General features: G+C 40.5%; 2 protein-coding genes across 3 annotated transcripts; both read right to left on the minus strand.

Moving 5' to 3' along the window:
• Positions 1 to 2,909: 2,909 nt before the first annotated feature.
• LOC138018969 (GDH/6PGL endoplasmic bifunctional protein-like) lies at positions 2,910 to 7,074 on the minus strand. Its single transcript, XM_068865643.1, has one exon. It carries the CDS (start codon positions 6,421 to 6,423, stop codon positions 4,000 to 4,002), a length of 2,424 nt encoding a protein of 807 aa, XP_068721744.1. The 5' UTR covers positions 6,424 to 7,074; the 3' UTR covers positions 2,910 to 3,999.
• Positions 7,075 to 12,464: 5,390 nt separating this feature from the next.
• LOC138019840 (putative diacyglycerol O-acyltransferase Rv1760) lies at positions 12,465 to 19,789 on the minus strand. Of its 2 annotated transcripts, XM_068866770.1 has the most exons (3): positions 19,638 to 19,789; positions 17,699 to 19,127; positions 12,465 to 12,982 (listed from the first exon to the last, which is right to left on the minus strand). In XM_068866770.1, exon 2 carries the CDS (start codon positions 19,065 to 19,067, stop codon positions 17,703 to 17,705), a length of 1,365 nt encoding a protein of 454 aa, XP_068722871.1. In that variant the 5' UTR covers positions 19,068 to 19,127; positions 19,638 to 19,789; the 3' UTR covers positions 12,465 to 12,982; positions 17,699 to 17,702. The 2 variants fall into 2 exon arrangements, with proteins under 2 accessions (XP_068722871.1, XP_068722870.1); XM_068866769.1 differs by lacking the exon at positions 19,638 to 19,789 and having other exon boundaries at positions 17,699 to 19,313.
• Positions 19,790 to 20,372: the final 583 nt, after the last annotated feature.

A 20,372-nucleotide genomic window follows, 5' to 3' on the forward strand; every position in this document is an offset into this window, starting at 1 on the left:
AGCGGTATAATATTATGAAACATCACGGTGACTGTATAAATTGTGATAAGACATCAGCCAGTTTCTGGGTCTATTTTACAAAATTAAAAAAAAATTCAAGGGGCATCTTATGAAAAGGCTAAATTATTACAATATAATAAATTTCAGGCTCGATATGATGAAACGCTATTCATTCATTCCCCAGAACACCGCTCTTTCAAAAGTATGCACAGTTGAAGTGAAGGCCCATTCATGTAAATAACTAGGGAGTTTAAGATCTACGACGGCGACGGTCGACGAAAACGTCACCTCAAAAGATAACTTGGCTCCGTCATAAGTCTTTCGCGATCATTCAGTCTCGTTCACGTCCCACAAGATGGGCGAAGTATCCTAAGAATAAATTGGTACTAGGGGTTTCATAGTGAAAATAGAGAATGAAAGATTCTCTGTTGCATGCTTACGTTGTCGTCAAAACCTCAAATTTGGTGATTTCACGTCGTCGTTGTACAGAACACCACTAATATACTTGCTAAAATCCGTGCTGCACGTGAAGCACGATTATTTATGCTCTTTTAACCAATGAAATTATTGTTTCGTGCCGTTCTCGTAGTCGTAGCCGTCGTCGCTTCTTAAACTCCCTAATGTTTCAAAGGCAAAGATCTCGTGTATATATTCACAACGAGTCCCCAACTACGTTCATTATAAATCTACATTTTCCATCATCCTCCTCATATGTGTTCATTTATCTTCATTCACATTCATCAACCCTCATTTGCTTTATTTACCTTCATCCATACTCATTTACGAATCCCTCCCAGTGGTTTTTGGGAACAAAACGAACATGGCGGCTAATTTGAACTGGGGAACACGGCAACGAACAAAGTATCCTAAGGGAGCAAGGGAACATAAACCATTTTAGGAATCCAAAAGCTTTGAACAAGTTTGGAAGTAATTTCGGGAACAAGGGAACACAAGAAAACTATGAAAGGGAAGAAGTGCCCGAGTAACGGTGAACAAGGGCCGTAGCAAGCACGGAAAAACTAGGGCGGGGGGAAGGGAAGAAAGATTTTGAGTAACTTGTATTTTGAAATTTGAGGGTTTTGCTACGGAGGACGCATTGGATGTGTGTAAGCCCGTTCTTTTTAATGAAAACTGGGGAAATGGGGATGATGCCCTCCCTCCCCCCCCCCTCCCCCATAAAAATATTTGAAAACGAAACACCAAAAAGAAAGAGCATTTCCCAGCATCATTGGTCCTTTAAATGTCCAGTTTTTGATAGATGCAAATTCTTAAACAAAAGCACAGTACATTTCAATTACCCAAGAGGCTTAGTAAAGTAATTATACGTGATCACAAAAACATGAATATTTATTTGCATGGATTCCTAAGTGGAACAACACTATCCCTGATATTCCCAATGAAAAATCTAACGGGAGTTTAAAAAAAATCATCGACTGTCTTGCTCAACGGAAGCACAACAGTTGTACAGAATGAATTCATTAGTCCTTCCTTTCATTAGTCACTGCCTCGGCAAACCAATGAATGTTGAAAAAATAAAAAAACAAACAAAAAACAAGGCGCTGTGTCTAAATCTTGAAACCAGCAAGTGTTTCACCTGTAAGAGTCATTATAGTAAATTTGTAGTCACTGTACCAGGAGCCCATTCGCTGCACTATAGATGGTTTTAAATCACGTGATGAGACGGCCATTCTGGTGCACAAAACAATAGCAAATTAAGGCCCAGTGGTTAGGGCGCTTGCCTTGAGATCCGGAGATCCCGGGTTCAAGACCCGCTCTAACCACTCGTTGAATTTGATCCTGGTAGTCCCTGGTTCAACTTCCCAGCTGCACTTGTAAATAGCCAACTGGTTTGCCTCCGGCCAGTTGGGATTCTCAGTTAATAGTTGTTGTTGTTGTTGTTGTTGTTCCTGTTGTGTCATTGGCCCTGAAAAGCCCCTATGGGGAGCGGTCAATTAAGTATGTATGTATGTATGTAAAGTGTGAAACTTGATTTTCGTGAAACAGTGCTCAATATATAGAAGTAGAGCGAAATATATGTGGAAGAAAAAAACAAATAAATCCCTACAAGCCTGTTTCGTGGTCGCCCACTCATCAGGGAGACCATGAAACAGGCTTGTAGGGATGAACTTGTAGTTTATTTGTTTTTTTCTTCCGTATATATGTATGTATGTATGTATGTATGTATGTATGTATGTATGTATGTATGTATGTATGTATGTATGTATGTATGTATGTATTATCATAGAGTCAAATTCCCAAAAGACTTTTTTCTCTATTGTTCTGTGCACCAACATGACTGCTGTGACGTCTGGTGAAAACCATCTATACTGTCTGAGTTGCCTTAGGGGGTATTTGTAAACATAAGACCGGGACGAACTCCGGCCGGCATGAGTTGGAATAGGCCTCCATACAATGAACTCAGACCGGACTGACTTCCTCTCGGTCGCTAGACCGAGACGAGAAACGCTCGTACCGATCTGAGCTCGTGCCGTTCTCATGTAAATCACAACAATCTCAGACCCGGTCCAGAAATTTCAAGCCTGTATGCTTTTGGGCCAGCAATATATTTATTAGAATTATTTCATTCGGTTTCTTGTAAACGGCTGCAAAAATTTCATGCCTTCACAATTTCATACCGGTCGTCCAGGTGTCACAGCGGATTTGGACCCCCCCCACAGTCCAGATCCGCGAGCGAATATGGACCCCCTCTCACGGATTTTGACCCCCCTAAAATTAAGCGTTCTTTTGATTAAGGTAATAAAATTCCTTTATGAATTGTTTTTAGTTGTAGAAAACCTTTTACTGAAACTTAAGTCCAACTTTGCTCAGTTTCTCCTTATTGAAAATTAATACGAGAATCCATAACTGGAAAAGTTTGTTCTTGTAATCAAGTAAACTTCTTGTCATAGGTTTTCCAACCAAGTGGTGTTACTTCAAAAAGTGGCACCTCCTTTGTGAAAGCGCCCCTATTCGAACTCTCAGATTGAAGGAAGAAAGAAACAAAAAAGAAACAAAGCCTTACGAAACGGCCACAGCTTGAGTCTTCTGACTTTGCTTTTTCTCCTTATTAGAAAATAAACACGGCAATTCAACGAGTTGCTAACGCATGATTTTTAAATCTTGGTGAAAAGCTTCTGTCAGAAAGGAGTTCAAATCTGCATCTACTTTACGAAATGTCGCCGCAAATGATTTTAAAACGCTTTACTGAATAATTATCTGATCTAATTCTATTTCACAAAGATTTATGCTCTCTGGCGTCGGTCAGAATCGAACTATGCCTAGATAAACAGTTAAACAAACTGTAATGGGGGGGGGGGGGGATGGGGGAGTCCAAATCAAAGGGGGTCCAAATTTGCTAGGACACACCGGGTCTCATGTAAATAACTCCCTCAGAGGCATACGTAGACTTCAAGGGCAAAACACAGCATCCATACTTTCACTGAAGTACAGCCATGGGTGGTGATCAAACCACCCCGACTGGAAGGACCTCTTCCTGTTGCCGTAGGACATGGAGGGGATATGATAATGCACTTATCAATGTTAAGTCCCAGGGAGGGGGGGTCGGGTATGGGGTGGGGATTTTGACATTTTCATTTAAAAAAATTCAAATTCCCTACCCCTGGGACAAAATAATTGGTCAAAGTGTCCACCTGGCGGCAAGTAAAGGTAGTAAGATGTCCTTTGTACGATCAAAATCACTAGCCTGGGGACGAAACATACGATCAAAATCCCTACCGTCCAGGGGACATGACAGACCTCACGATCAAACTCCTGTGGTTAGTCCGACCCCCCTCCCTGGGGCTTAACATTGATAATAATAAGAGCTAATAATAACAGCTAATGTACAGTAGGAACCCTCCATGGAAACTATGGGCACCATGAACTAATCGCAACATCACAGCACCACTACTTGAAATCCTAACTGAATCTTGATCTCCCCAATACAATTTCATGAAAGCAGAGTTTCTAACTCTAACTAAAAAGCATTAGCAATAGATTCTAGTGTCTGCCAAGGGCTTCATCATCAATATACCAAAGCAGATCTCCAGTATCAGGCTTAATACCAGTAACAGGGTAGTTCCAGACATCAACTTCACCATCTGAGAGTTTTGTCACAATGCCCTGCTTGTGCTCTCCCAGAACAAGAACACCAACAGCTTTTGCCTTGTTTAGTAACTTCAGAGTCATTGTCATCCTTCTTTTGACCTTGTGGGAACCACTTCCTTCTGTTAAAATTATCCATTTGTCTTCCTTATTAACAGACGATTGACGAGGAAACAATGAAGCTGTGTGTCCATCAGAACCAGCACCAAGAACCACAAAGTCTAACTGCTCGTTATTAATCAATCTTTTCAGTTCGGCCTCATAGTGTTCAGCACCTTGATCAAGTGGATTACACAATCCATCTTTTAACATAATGTACATTGGGTGAATGTTTAAAGGTGAAATGGGAACATGTTGCAAGAGTTTCTTGTGTATCAAATTTAGATTAGATTCTTCACTAGTAAATGGAACGCATCTCTCATCTACCATCCAAAGGTGTGTGTGTAGCCACGGAAACAATTTGGCCTCAAAAGCCAGGGTTTCATAGAGCAACAAAGGAGAAGTCCCTCCTGATAGTGCCAAGTGAAAAGTTCCTTTTTGAGAAACAGCTTTCAGCGCATGATCTACAATGTTGGCTGCAAGAGTTCTTACTACCTGCAAACTTATTCCTGTTACCATGCGATGAGCTCTAAATATTTCTTGCTTGCAATAATAATTCTCGTTCACTGACTTGCCTTGTGACGAGCAAACACCCTTTGCATTACAACTTCCACCATCATGATCGAAGGAAAATTCAAGACGTTCTCCAGCTGAAACAAAGTCTAACACATCCAAGTTTTTCTGGTCATATAGACGGGGAACCACACCATTAAAACTGTCCAGGAGATGAGACCAGATTTTCCATGAAGCTAACAGATCTTCAGTACCAACAAACATACTTTTTTGCTCATGATAGACAGCTGATATGAGTGACGTGTAAGCATCACTGGAGCTATTCTGAATAAGGGCATGAAAGCTTTGGACTGAGCAGCCAAAAACTTCTCCTGTGTCATTCAACATCAAGGTATGCAATGGTAGAAATAATTTGGGTTTGGATAGGAATCCAGATAAAAGTACTCCTGGTTTTTTTAGCTTCTCTCCTTGTATATTGAACACTATCTGTCTGATACTACAGGTATCGCTTTTAACTGAGGCAGAATTCACTTTATGAACATTTTCCTTAAATACTATTCTCACATAAGCTGTTCGCTCATCAAGCTGTTTTCCAGACACCAAGATGAAAGGGACGCCCTGCCAGCGGGCATTGTTAATAAAGACAGATACAGCAGCAAAGGTTGCTGTGTTACTTGTTTGGGAGTCAGCTACCTTGTCTTGTGCCTTTTCGTCGTTGTAGTGGGTACTGTATTCTTTATACTGGCCAGTGACACTGCTCCACCTATTCAGTGGTTTTGTTTCTCTTAGAAGTCTTACTTTGTTTTCCTGAATACTGGTTTGGTTGTCCAAGTTGTCTGGCATTTCCATGGAAACCAATACAAGGAGTTCAGTCATGTGATTTTGCATGACGTCACGCACAACTCCATAATGATCGTAAAAAGCAGTTCTTCCTTGACAATCATTCCTCTCCTTCAAAACAATTTCCACCCTGTCTATGTGATCTTTGTTCCACAAATGCTCAAACAGGTCCCTGTTTTTGAATCGAAAGTCCAGAATCTGAGTTACACCATTTTTGCCCAAGTAGTGATCAATTCGATAGATTTCACTTTCTTCAAAATAGTAAGACAGCTGTTGAGCTAACTCCTGAGCAGATGTAAGATCCGAACCAAATGGTTTTTCAAGCACAAGGCGAGTCCAACTTTTATCAACTTTACTGCGGCAAAACGAATTTATCCTTTCCGCAATTTGTGCGTAAGCCAATGGTGGAACAGATAGATAAAATATACGTCCTTTCTCCCTCTCTCCCGGCTTTAAACTATTTGCTATTCTCTGGCAAAGCAAGTGATAGTCTTTTTCTTCTTTCAAAGTGAGATATTGTGTGACTCGAGCAAACTTGCTCTTTTCTTCAATACAAAAATGTTCGTCATCAGGACACTTCAAAGAGCCATCTAAAATCGTATCAATCTTTTTCTGACCTCTCTCAAGGCTTTCTCGAGCAGCAGCATAAAATCTAAACGTATTTTCAACCGTTGTCTGCTGTCTAAAAAGTGTGAAAAAGCCCTGCCATAAATACCTTTTAGCTAAATCACCTGTTGCTCCCACCAAAACTATATTTGTCACATTTCGTGGAAGGTCCGCTTTCGCTTGATTCAAACTTGCTAAACTTTTCCCATGTAAAATGAAAAGCAAAATGAAGCTGGTGGAATAAGCCCCCACAAAGAACATGTTTTACCAAAACAGTTTATTACCTAACGAGGGGATGATAAGCGCCATTTTGAATATTCCACCCAGTCCTCGCGCTGGTATCGTTGCGTGACAGTCTGGTGACGATCCATTTCGGCTCTCCGAGTCCTGCTCATGAGAAAAGCGAATATTAGAGATGCGGAGTTTTCGAAAGCGACGTTGGTATGTCCAGTGGATTGCTTGAATTGTGTTCCTCGGCTTGATTTTTAGTGCCGTCATCGCTGCGTGACTAGTCATCCCGTCCGTCTCACATGCGCCCAGTGTAAAATAGGCAAAATATTGCTTCCAGAGGGACTCTGGACAGGCTTAAACAGGTCAAGGATTTGTATGGATTTCACCATAATAGGCAACGAAAATTAAAAAGCCTCAAACTACTTGACCTGGAGACGGATGACGTGACCCTGAATGGAAAATTAAAGTCTTTTGTTTTTCTTTGCTCATTAATTAAGGCGAAGAGGAAAGAAGAAGAATTTAGTTTTATCAAACGGGTTGAAATAGTGACGTTTCGAGCGAGCGTTTCTGTTGGTTGTTAATTTAGGTTTGATTTAAAGCTAGGAGCTTAATTTTTACCTCATTTTGGCATACTCGACTGATTTTACTTGCCTTTTCATGTTTGCCTCCCACACGGTTCGTACAGTGTCTCGCAAAGGTTTCAAATTGAGGCCATCACCCTAAACCACGTTCGAGGTCTTCAAATGCGCAAAAAATAAATTGAAGCACATCGAAAAAAATATTTGGCTATAGAACTTTAGATAGTTTTTGCTGATATTATTTGATCCTTGAGATTACTAAATTGCGGTATTCATACACTTGGGAAATCCTTTATTTCGATATTGATTAACAGCCACATTAGCCGACTTTAACAACAATATATCAAAACTTTCTTGTAAGTAGCCATTTTTTAAATAGGGTTTTAAAAGACCGGTTCAAGAGAGGTCGCATCAACTTACAGTTTTTTGGTTGTGACATGTGGTTTCCGGGACGGCCGAGGCGTGACAAAAGACCTTATTTCGTTCTACAACCCGAATTAAAAATATACTGTTTCAAAAGGTGTTCAACGAAACAGGATCACTCCAGAATACAGTTAATTAGGCTGTTGATTAATGATTGCTGTTAAACTCGAACGTGGAAGGTCTGACGAAGGCCGGGTAATTCGTTTGAGGAAGAAAACTTCCGTATCTGCTGACACCATCAAGGATTGAAAATCACCACAGTTTCAGGTGCGTTATGCACTGCAATTTATTGGTGAAATCGATGACGAAATGAATTCTTACATCACCAGTGATACTGAAAGTAATTATTGGCTGACTTCGGAGTTCAATAATGACATTGATGAGAAAAATATTTAAAGCAGACATTTTTCATAAAGGTAAGCGGCTAACCTCTTCTACGCGAGGATTAAGCTGTCATTGTAGTGATTTCGACGCTGATGCAGGGTTCATAACCGAATCGATACATTCTCACCCCATGCGGCAAGGAAATGGTGTCACAACTTCGCAAGATCTTAACCTTGGGAACAGCCATTTTTTTATTAATGACGAAGATTCCGTCAACTCTAGTTCAGAGGAAAACGCAAAGATTGATCGATCTGCAACTCTAGACGAACAAGTAGTCGACCCAGTAACAAACGATGAGGAGATGCCAGTAGAAAATGCGGTCGATATTAAATATGGCACCGAATTTAACGAAGTGGACTATGAAGGGACGTTGACTGTCAAGGAGAGAATGAACAATATTGACCTAAGCATAGAATGGATCAAAACCGAGTTATTATTTATGAAAGCTGAAGGCCAGTCACTTGTAGAACAATACGAGAAGCTTTTCAAGGAAATCATTGATCTTAAGCTCAGAATGGAAATGACCGAAGAGGATGACAAAGCTTCTGGATGAGGACTTAGTCACGAAATTTTAAAAATCCTTTGAAGCACGGAATCATCCCCTCTAATGTTGTCATCTGCTGAAAGAACGACGGTGTTATCTGAATTTCGTTCTTTCGGTTTTGGCAGCCTGAGGAAGAAGACACAGCCCGGCGTTCAAGAAATAGTGGTCTCGTCTTTGTCGTGACCAACGAATACCAATTCAAATACCTTCTTGCTCAAAATAAATTCGCTAGACTTTTTCTAACAAATTTAATGGCTTCCTTTTGTTTCATTTCCACGTGAATTATTTTGAGAACTTCGTTCAGTCATAACGCTACAGTAAGTTTGTTACGTTATATTTTGACGATTTTCAATTTTATAGCATGGGGTTTTTCTCTTCTACTGCGCACTTTCCTTTCTTTAATCTTAGATTTTTTCCTTATTAGGGAGCTTGTAACCTATTCATCACCAACTCGAGATGATTAGTTACTCAAGAGATGATATCTTGTTATTACTAATTAAGGGTTAATTTTCTAATTAGACTTAAGCATAGATCCTTAATTAAAGTCCGTTCTAAATTTGAAAAACCTTGTTTCGGAAAAACAACTTCGCTCCAGCTGTAACATCATCTTAAAACATTTCATTTTCCAATACTGAGTAGAAGCCCGTATAATCCACATGGTTCCTGTCGTTGTATTTGTGTGATTTGCACAAACCACACGGTCTCATAAGTCAGCTAAGTTACGCGCTGCAGGTGTTTTTTTCTTCAACGAGTGACTGTTTCATTAACCGAATTAATCGTTCCGGCGTTGGATGAGTGATTCCCGTAACGAGGCGGGCCGGGTTTAATTTATCTGTTGACCAACTCGAAAGCTTAAGGTTACTGCTAACCTTTTCGGTTTCGAATTTTGCAAAATTTTAAAAAGCTACCATACGACAGCTCATTATATTTGTTTTCTTATAAAAAAAAATTATACACTTAATGTATGGTCCCGAGGGAAACAGTTAGTTTTGTTTTCCAGAGAGTCCCATGTTTCCCGAGATGAAGTCGAGGGAAACATCAGGACTCGAGGGAAAACAAAACTAATTAGTTTCCCGAGGGACCAGACATTAATTGCTTTGTTATATATTTAGACTTTTCCTGCAACAATCGCAGCAAAACATCAGGAGTGGGCAACAACTGCGGAATTGTATCCCGGTCGAGATACATTTGAATTTGATCAGGACCACGTGACCAAGAATCAATCAAAGTGCTCGTTTTGTTGAGCGAAAGTCTGGGTATAGAACAATTGCAAATGTTTTTGGCTGTTTGTTGCAAAATTCAACAATGTATATTTGTATGCAACAATCTATATTGATTCAACTTCAACACAGGATATTTTCATTTAACGACTACATTCAGTCAACTTCAACACGGGCTTTGTTTATTCAACAAATTCAACAAGGGCCATTTTTGAGCAAGAAGAATATTTATTCAACTTCAGCGCCCAAAGTTACGTTTTATGGAACGAATATATTTATTCAACTTCAACAAAAATATTTTCATTCAACAAAACATATTCATTCAACTCTTCGAAAGTTCCCAGACATCGATAAATTCTTATTCAACAAAGTTCCACCTCCCTACCCCCTGCCACCCCTTCTCAAAACATAAGAGCGTGAAGAGCATGTTGAAAAGCAGCATGGCGGCCCAGGACAACGTTTCAACCAGTGTTTTGATGATATTGTGAACTTCTTAAACGTTACAGGAAGTTATGACAGGCCAGCACGGACTCCTTCAGTGTAGTTCTTGCGGTTGCATCGCTGAGCCTAAAAGAAACTATATTTCTGCTCTGACAAGCGTGTCTTTGAGGGATTTACCCCTTTTGTATGATATTATAGGAGGTTTTAAGTAGATCCAATTCAGCATAGGCTGAATTTCTATGATGTTCCATTGTTCTACCAACAACTTCCTTTTTTGACCGCTGGGTAGTACGTAGTGGCAAAACGGAAAATCCTCTCCTTTTTGTCTTTTGTGTTAGAGCCGATGGTCTAGAGGCAAAGTTGACCTCTAGTAGACACCTTTCAGTGATTGTATTAGGATAGCCGCGTGCTCTCAGACGTTGTTTGAATTTCTCAAGGCTCTCTTCAAATGTTGCTTTCGAAGAGTTTGTTCTAAGCAGTCTTATAGGCCACGTTCGATATTTCAATCTTCACAGATGGCTACGAGGCTTTATGGTTGAATTTGAGTATTGCTTTGTTTAGAAACCTCCCTTAAGGATAGAACTTAGCGTGCAATTTGACCATATAACCCCGTAGCCATGCCTGAATTTTGGCCTATTGCTTCACCTTTAATAAGGCCATCGAGGTAGGGAGGTGGCGCTTTGTTGAATAAGAATTTATCACTGTCCGGGAACTTGCGAATAGTTGAAGAAATATATTCGTTTCATGAAACGAAACTTTGGGTGTTAAAGTTGAATAAATATTCTTCTTGCACAAAAATAGCCCGTGTTGAAGTTTGAAGTTGAATTAATGTAGATGTTGAATGAAAATATCCTGTGTTGAAGTTGAATCAATATAGATTGTTGCATACAAATATAAATTGTTAAATTTTGCAACAAACGGCAAACCATACTAAGGTGTTATCTGTTATGAGATGTCAACACTCGTTAACACCCGAGCAGTTTGACGCGGGAATTCATCCGGGTATCTTCGCTTTATCGCGTGTTGAGTTCGGCATTTATTTGTAGTCGATGCGGTTGTGTTAAAGGAATGTGCGAGGCGATATTATCCTTACTAGGCCATGAAACACATGAAACGAGGAGAGAAGTCGAGACGGGAAAGTTCTCCCTGGGTAAAAAGTATGACAAAGACCGGGTCTAAAAAAGAGAAAGATTCCACCGAGGAAATTGGGAACAACAGTATAAGGGGTCGAAGGGTCCACACCACTACTGACATTGAGTTAGCCGACTTAGTCTATTGTTTATTTCCCTGCAAAACTTGGTTTAAAATAGACATTTTTCTGACGCCGATGGGAGCTAAGCCAATTTTTTGGGTGATGGTTCCCTGCTAGCAGCGGTTTCTTTTCTTTTTGCGTTGTACGGGTCGAAACTCACTTTGATCCAACCGCCATCTTCAACCTTGGACGTCACTCTTCAAACCGCATGCCCCAGGATATTTTTGCTGACTGTGACTTGAGCCCGCTGTCTCGCGCATTCCTTTACAGTAATTCCACTGTTGTTAAGTGAGTCCACACAACATGAAGTATCACGAGAGCATTCGGTCGCTAAGTAACCGCCGCGCATGCTCAACACGGTGAGTTTCGACCCATGGCAGAGGTCTCTTTTCCCGTACGACGTAAAAAGAAAGAGACCTCTGTTGCAAGGGACATCCTCTCCTCGACTTTTTCTAATTAGACGCTCCGTGAGCGTAGACTGGGTTGCCTGTGGTACGTGTTACACAGAATCATAGGGGCACTGAGTTGGGTGGTATAGACCGAATGCATAAATGGCGGCAAAAAATGAATTCCTTTGTTTATGTGCTAATTAGACTCACTAGCTTCGTTTGCATGGACAAAATTCAAAAGAAATGTTGCTTGAGATCGAGGCTAGTGAGTCTAATTAGCACATAAACAAAAGAATAAATTTTTGGCCGCTATTTATGCATTAGGTCCATTGAAGGCGCTGAAACTGGATTTAGTTCGTAAGAGAAATGTTGGCAGGGCCAATCCGAAAATAAAAAGGAAAAAAGCCAAGGAATCCAATAGGTACTCCTAGTAACTCCTACCATGGAAAAGGGATCAACCGTGTTCGAAAGCGGTAGGCGTACTCTGTCCAACAGCAATGTCCTTTAATCGGTAAACAACAGTTCGAAATGGTAACCCGGTAAACTAAACTCAGAATCACAACATTTCGAAAAAACTCATTATCTCTCAAAGCCTTAAAAATGCATACGCAATAAACGTATGCGTAATGTGCTTATGAAATTAAATTTGAAACTTTTATAGTTAATCTATGTATGAGAGCTTGTATGAGCGTTTTTACGGTTATCTTGAATGTCATAGCATTCGCTACCCACTTCAGTTTGATTTTAGGGGGGAAGTGCTCGACTAATCATGCACTTTTAAGCATCACTGAATTTATTCGTTACTCCATTGATAACAATGAATTTGGCTGTGGTATCTTCAACTTAAAAAAGGCTTTTATTAATACGGTCAGTTGCACCATTATGAAATAAGAGGCGTAGCCTACGACTGATTTCAATCATATCTATCTGATAGACAACAGTTTGTGTGTGCCAGTGGTCATAACTCTAATCATCTTTATCACTTGCGGTGTCCCTCAAGGGTCTGTTCTTGGACCCTTGTTATTTTTATGACTTACCTAATTTCTCAGAATCACTTACTTTTTTACCTATTTGCTGATGATACTAACATATGCTGTGCATGCAAGAATCTGATTGATCTTGAGCTTAAGCTATATCATGAGCTCATTGCATTTGCCGGGTGAATGAAATCCAAGCGACTGGCACTTAGTATTGTAAAAACTAATTGCATTGTCTTTCCCTCTAAAAAAATGAAACCTTATAAGACTTTTAATCTAACAATTAATGATGCAAATATTCAGCAATTTTCTACAATTAAATATCTTGGTATTTCCTTTGATGCTAATCTTACTTGCAAAAGTCACAATGATAGGCTTTGTCTGAAAATGAAAAAAAAAACAAAACAAAATTGAGGTGTTACGTTAATATTGATGTATTAAAAATGCTTTATAATTCTCTAATCTAAATCACATTATGGTGTCGTGTTTCGGGTCTAACATACCCAACCTACCTAAAACCTTTGACCACTTTGTAAAGCGTCCAGTCAGGATTATAACATAATCAGAACCCGCACCGCATTCAGAACCCTTGCAAAAAAAAATCTTTTAAAATTTTGTGACATAATCCACATTGAAATCTTTCTTTTGTTTATCAGTGATTTCATGAATTAACTCCATATTGTTTTACTGATTATTTTAAGCCAATATCCTCTGTTCATCTATATTATACACGTCAATCAAATACCTATTTGGTCAGAGTTTTTCTCTGGCCTTATGCGGGCCCATTTCCATTAGTAAGGCTAACGCTCACATGGTTCATATGGGGTACAAAACTAGTACAAGTCAGTTAAGTCTGTTCAATTATAAGTGCTACGCGGCCAACGTTTGCAAAAACGTAATCCTTGCTTGTACTTGTACATGTTCATAGCCGTGACTTTAACATCTTCGGTTCCCAGGGGCCTGCTCCCGTCTGACCTTGTCGCTCAGTCGGTAGAGCAGCGGTGATCTAGCCCGGGAGGTCGTGGGTTCAAATTCCCACCCTGGTCAGAGTTTTTCTCTGTCCTTGTGTGGGCCCATTTCCATTACTAGGGCTAACGCTCACATGGTTCATATGGGGTACAAAACTAGCACTTCACATTACACTCTAATCAGTTAAGTCTGTTTAAATACCTATGATGACCAGTTTGTAAACCAAGTTCAGTCCACACAATATGGTATTCGTTCTCTTTGTTTTTCTGGTGTTAAAACTTCGGAATTCTTAGCCCAGCTCCGCGAACCGAAAGGCGCGCGCGCGGAGCACCGTGGGTAAGAAAATATGGTAACCCATCTGCGTGAGTAAATTTGGTTTTTGAGACCGAACGACTGTACTTCCGTCCACCCCTCCAAGTATGCCAATGTGACCAGTATCACCTGACCATATCGAGGCCACACTCCAACGAATTTACAGGGTACATCTTTGATATTGGACATCCATGTCATGGTCAACTGACACCTGTCAAAACAAGGCACTGACCAGCATCACGTGACCATATCCCGGGTTCAAGTTAAAGTTCATCGACAGGAACAGAAGCAGTCAAGTCAGCAGGACTTGCAACACCTTTTCTTTGAAAGTAGTTCCTCAGTGCCATTGTCATGCACGCCATCAACACATCATTTACAGTTGTACCTGTAGCTGATTTGATGTTTTTAATCAGCTGAAGGTCAAGTGTCTCATCCCATACAAATTTTTTCACTCCACTGAGATCCGGCCCATGTATTAGGGATCGCTCAGCAGACGAGGAGAGTAGCTTTAGAAGGTACCTGGGTGCTATGTAAGTGAGAAATTTCATTTTAGACATTCCATCAGTAAGAGCGTGCGACATCCTCAACGGGAGAAACATATCATTGCTACCAAAATTGGTTGGTATGCGAACAAAACACCAAGGTGATATTTTTTCTGGCAAAGGCTCCGTGCTCAGCTTGGAAACAATCGCCTCCAACTCTTCTTTTGATCGGGGTACCTCTCCCTCCCATTTAAGCACGTGATTTTCAATCTTGAAGGATCGGTCCTCTCGCAAAAAGTACTGGAACAAACCAGGGCGAAAATAACAGCGCGTTCAGAAAAACAGCAATTGTCCGTTGGCTTTTTTTGCGTTAGGCAGTCGTTCAAAGATAGCTTGGCGGAAAAGATCTACCCGTTCTTCAACGCTGCCCTTGTGTTCAAAGCAAAGCACTGCATTGCTGTAGAAGAGGTTTTTTTCTGTCGTAGGGTAGCCAAGCGGAGTCCAGGCCGCTCAAGTGTCGTTCACCGATCACTATTTTCACTATGACACGCTCAGCGAACTTCAACATGTAAAACAACCCAGCTAACTGAAGCTAAGGAACCAAGGGGAATGGAAATACAAAAAGCAAGCTGATAGGACAGGAAACATTCTGCAGTTAACCTTGCAGTTGACAGCAAAACGGCTACAGAGACCATTTTGTATGATCTCGGATAATAACTTTCTGACCTACTAAGTTCCCTTCTCAGCAACCACGGCAGCAACCAAACGTCTTGAAGAGGTCTAACTTCGAATTTTGAATTCTTGATTGCAATTGGTCAGTGTTGTTGGGTGCTTTTGTACATGCTATCCTGGATTTGACATCTTGACAGGGACAAGGGCACCGTCATACTGCTATCTTAACTACGCAGAAATGTAGAGAATTTCTTTACCACAAAACGCTGCGGGCTTCTATGCACAATTTTCTGTGACAAAAGCTAAATTTGGCAACAAGCTTTGGCATTCGTGGCCCTTTTCTTGCTTGATTAGGAATGTCAATTTCAGGTTGGTTAGGGTTAGGGTTAGTTGTAGATCCTTTTAATCCATTAAATCTATATCATCGATAGCCCTAGACATGGAAATGGACCACACAACAAAACAACATTTCACCAGACCTTCATTTCATTTACTTTGAAAGTGTATACCCAAGATGTCGATTGCAACGAGTTGTTATCAACGATTCCTACTCCAGCTTTAATCCAAATCCATAGAAAGCAGGCCTTCCACGTACAACGGTCCCCGTCTGGGCCAACCCAACTTTTAATGTACATAAATGACATCGCAGTCCAGATTGGCAATGTTTGATGATTATTGTAAATTAAAGTTTCAAGGCTATTAAAAAAATGGCACTAAAGCACAAGTGCCAAGCTGTAATTGGGGTAACTGGAGATCACATTGGGCTTTTTACACCACTTTACACTTAGGGTTCCATGCATTGCATACATGCACGAACTATCCCAAAAACACCAAAAGTAGGTATTATTTTGTGCCAAAACCCCTTTGAACCGTGGCGCCAGACTAAGAAAAAATTATATTATTCCGCGATCTGTTGACTCAGTTGTGTAACCATGTAAATCAATATCTTATCCATGACAAGATGACATACGCATGGACGAAGACTGCAGAATGTTAGGTGTGGTGCCAGTGATTGTTTTTGCATGCTGTCTCAAACCAGTTGCATGGCGATCCTAATTTAATTTGCTTTTGAATATTACTTGTGGTAGGTTTAAAAAGACATAATTTTTAAATTAATGTTCCATCCTGTATTTACCAAACATAGCACTTATCCTATATTTACTTTCATTGAAAGTCGATCATATATCCGGTGGAAGTAATTTAAGAACATTTCCTCAACCGTATACTACGTATAAGCTTCGCACAGCAATGCCGTGGAAACTTTGCCCAGCAGGTCCGAGTTTGAATTATTTTATAGCCTTTTAATTGAGCTACATTCTAATTCCTCCAGACTAGGGTAGCATCAAATTAAGCTGTGTATAATACGGCAAACTCTTTGAATGAATGATTTGTTTATTTATAGAAACAATTGAACTTAGCCGACTGCAATAATAATATGAATTTCACTGCAGCAAAATTCCTTTGCAACTTAGATGATCCGTTTCGGCTGAAATTGAAAACTTCAGAGGTACGGAGAGAGACGATCGTAGAAGAGCAGATGTGGAGGATTCCCCAGGAGGATCCTCAGCACAGAGTACGCAGCCCCTCTGAGTTCGTCGAGGGGGGCTGGGGGGTTCACCTGACCTATTTAGGTAGTGCTTAAATCTCCTTTAAAAAGATCCAGATTTTAAAGCGACAATAGCAATTTCCAACGCGCGGTTTTTTCACGCACGTTTTACGTAGGAACATATTTACGCGACTGTGGAAATCCACCTTAGATAACGAATCTCCTTCACAGCCGCTCGGGTCGCAATCACGCAACCGGCGTGATTTCGGCCCCAGGAGAGTAAAATTACAGGAAAAAAATAGACATCCCAAAGATGCATGAGTGTCGGGGCTACATGAGAAGGAAGAATATTGAAAATCATCCGCATATAAGACAGAGCACCCGTGAAAACGTTCGGTGATAAATACGTCATGTATGTTTTGTTTGTGAGAAATGGGGAGCATCGTGCAAATAAACTTTTCATAGAACAATGAGGAATAAAAAGTAAGATGCGTACATTCCCGTAGGTAATGTAAAGTGTCAGAAGTTCATAAGCAAGAAGTCTTGATCTAGAATGAGTCCCATGCATCAGTTTACGGTAGCAGCGACCCTTAGATTGAAGTAAGAGACCGACTGGGAGTACGATTTTTCTCAATCTCGTACCCAGCTAGACTCCGCTTTTCATTTGGTTAACCTTCTCAGTGCATCCCAGTTTTCAGGTAACCAGAACGATGCTTAAAAAGGCCTTAGGCAAAAAATCTAGAACAGTATTCTAGAGAGATAAAATTAACCAGCAACCGTAAGATGGAAGCTAAAAAAACGTTTCGTTGTTTCCTAAGGACACAAAGCTACCAGTTAGCCTCAAGCTTCTTGATTTAAGACCTTTCAAAAGTTGACAGATAGTACACAATTTAATTTATTGACAAAGTTGTAGTCTCAACATTTCCAAAGTCTTCCAAAAGAATCTCTGAATTTGCCGGATAGCATAGCCGAGAATTCAGCTTGGAGATAGCTGCAGCAAATAAAAGCCACTCTTCTAAAATTAATCGTCTCATCTAAATGATGCTCAATCTAGATCCTAACTTTGCAGCAAAAGCTATAGGCACTGACTCTCGGTTATAAAGAATAATTTGTTACCTGTTCATCTAACCAATGCCCCTTTTTTGGGGAGAGCACGTTTCGCCATTTCATTGACAGCATTTCCAAACTCTTCAACAACGATCTCTGGATCTGGCAGCACAGCAATATCGCTTTGAACTCCAACGACAACTTTCCCTTCATAAGTAAAAATGGCGAGTGACACTCCAATGTTTCCGTTGTTTGGAGGGAAAAACGTCATGTATTTCATACGGCTGCCTTTAACGCTCAATTTCTGTTGTGGACCAGGCAGATTTGAAAAAACACAGCTCGACTTTTTGGTCAGAAGATTGGTAAGATAATTGGTCAAGAACCGTGGACATGTTTCTTGTGTGGTGAAAAACATTCCTAATGTGACAAGGGGTGTACCGGACCCTTTGAATTCCTTCATGTGAGCTTGTGTTTCATTCAATTGTTCCATAATGTCACCAGTGGCTACAGCCATTTTTGGAAAGATGAACGAGAAGTAGTTGTCATAGTGAAGTTCTTTCGTCGGTGGACGGACATCGACAGGAATAGAAGCAGTCAAGTCAGCAGGATTTGCAACACCTTTTCTTTGGAAGTACTTCCTCAGTGCCATTGTCATGCACGCCATCAATACATCATTAACAGTTGTACCTGTGGCGGATTTGATGTTTTTAATCAGCTGAAGTTCAAGTGTCTCATCCCATACAAATTTTTTCAGTCCACTGAGGTCTGGCCCATGTATTATTGATCGCTCAGCAGACGAGGAGAGCAGCTTTAGAAGGTACCTGGGTGCTATAAGCATTGCTTTGGCCATTAAAAGTGACCTGTTAGTGGCCGAAAATTTTTGAGTCTTTTTTTGGGGTACAACTTCATCAGGAAATGTGTAAGTGAGAAAATTCATTTTCGAAATTCCATCGGCGAGGGCGTGCGACATCCTGAACGCGAGAAACATATCATTGCTACCAAAATTGGTTGGAATGCAAACAAAACACCAAGGTGATCTTTTTTCTGGCAAAGGCTCCGTGCTCAGCTTGGACACAATCGCCTCCAACTCTTCTTTTGATCGGGGTACCTCTCCCTCCCATTTGAGCACGTGATTTTCAATCTTGAAGGATCGGTCCTCTCGCAAAAAGTACTGGAACAAACCAGGGCGAAAATAACAGCGCGTTCTGAAAAACAGCAATTCTCCGTTGGCTTTTTTTGCGTTAGGCAGTCGTTCAAAAATAGCTTGGCGGAAAAGATCTACCCGTTCTTCAACGCTGCCCTTGTGTTCGAAGCAAAACACTGCATTGCTGTAGAAGAGGTTTTTTCGATCGCAGGGTAGCCAAGCGGAGTCCAGGCCGCTCAAGTGTTGTTCACCGATCACCATTTTGACTATGACACGCTCAGCGAACTTCAACATGTAAAACAACCCAGCTAACTGAAGCCAAGGAACCAAGGGAATGAAAATACAAAACGCAACCTGATAGGACAGGAAACATTCTACAATTAACCTTGCAGTTGACAGCAAAACGGCTACAGAGACCATTTTGTATGATCTCGGATGATCACTTTCTGACCTAGTCAGTTCCCTTCTGAGCAACCACAGCAGGAACCAAGCGTCTTGAAGAAGTCTAACTTCGACTTTTGAATTCTTGATTGCGATTGCTCACTTTTGTTGGGTGCTTTTTTACATACTATCCTAACTTTGACATCTTGACAGGGACAAGGGCACCGTCATACTTCTATCTTAACTACGCGGAAATGTAGAGAATTTCATTACCACAAAATGCTACGGGCTTCTATGCACAATTTTCTGTGAAAAAAGCTAAATTTGGCATCAAGCTTTGGCCTTCGTGGCCCTCCTCTAGCTTGATCAGGAATGTCAACTTTCAGATTGTAAGTTGTAGATCCTTTTAATCCATTAAATCTATATCATCGATAGCCCTAGACATGGAAATGGACCACACAACAAAAATATATTTTACCAGACCTTCGTTTCATTTACGTGTATACCCAAGATGTCAGTTGCAATGAGTTGTTATCAACGGTTCCTACTCCAGCTATAATCCAAATCCATAGAAACCAGGTCTTCCACGTACAAGGGTCTCTGTTGGGGCCAAGCCAATTTTTAATGTACATAAATGACCTCTGGATGCAACATCGCAGTCCAGATTGGCAATCTTTGATTATCATTGTAAATTAAAGATTCAAGGCAATTAAAAATGGCACTTAAGCACAAGTGTCAAGCTTTAATTGGGGTAACTGGAAATCACATTTGGCTTTTTACACCACTTCATACTTAGGGTTCCATTTATTGCACACATGCACGAACTATCCCAAAAACACCAAAATTAAGCAATATTTTGTGGCAAAACGCTTTTGAACCGTAGCGCCAGGCTAAGAAATTATTATAGTATTCCGCGATCTGTTGACTTAGTTGTGTAACACGTAAATCAATATGTTATCCATGGCAAGATGACATAGGCCTGGACGAAGACTCCAGAAAGTTAGGTGTGGTGCCAGTGATTGTTTTTGCATGCTGTCTCAAACCAGTTGCATGGCGATCCTAATTTAATTTGTCTTTTTAATATTATTGGTAGTAAGTTTAAACTTATGTTGCATCCTGTATTTACCAAACATAGCACGCATCCTTTATTTACTTTCATTGCAAGTCGATCTTATATCCGGTGGAAGTAATTTAAGAACATTTTCTCAACCGTACGTA

This window comes from Montipora capricornis, chromosome 10 (genome assembly GCF_036669925.1).
Source record: "Montipora capricornis isolate CH-2021 chromosome 10, ASM3666992v2, whole genome shotgun sequence".
In the NCBI taxonomy this organism is placed as follows: Eukaryota; Metazoa; Cnidaria; class Anthozoa; order Scleractinia; family Acroporidae; genus Montipora; species Montipora capricornis.

What these genes read in the sequence shown, in the direction of transcription:
- LOC138018969 (XM_068865643.1), bottom strand. Translation starts at nt 6,423, where the DNA reads ATGTTCTTTGTGGGGGCTTATTCCACCAGCTTCATTTTGCTTTTCATT.
- LOC138019840 (XM_068866769.1), bottom strand. Translation starts at nt 19,193, where the DNA reads ATGGTCTCTGTAGCCGTTTTGCTGTCAACTGCAAGGTTAATTGTAGAA.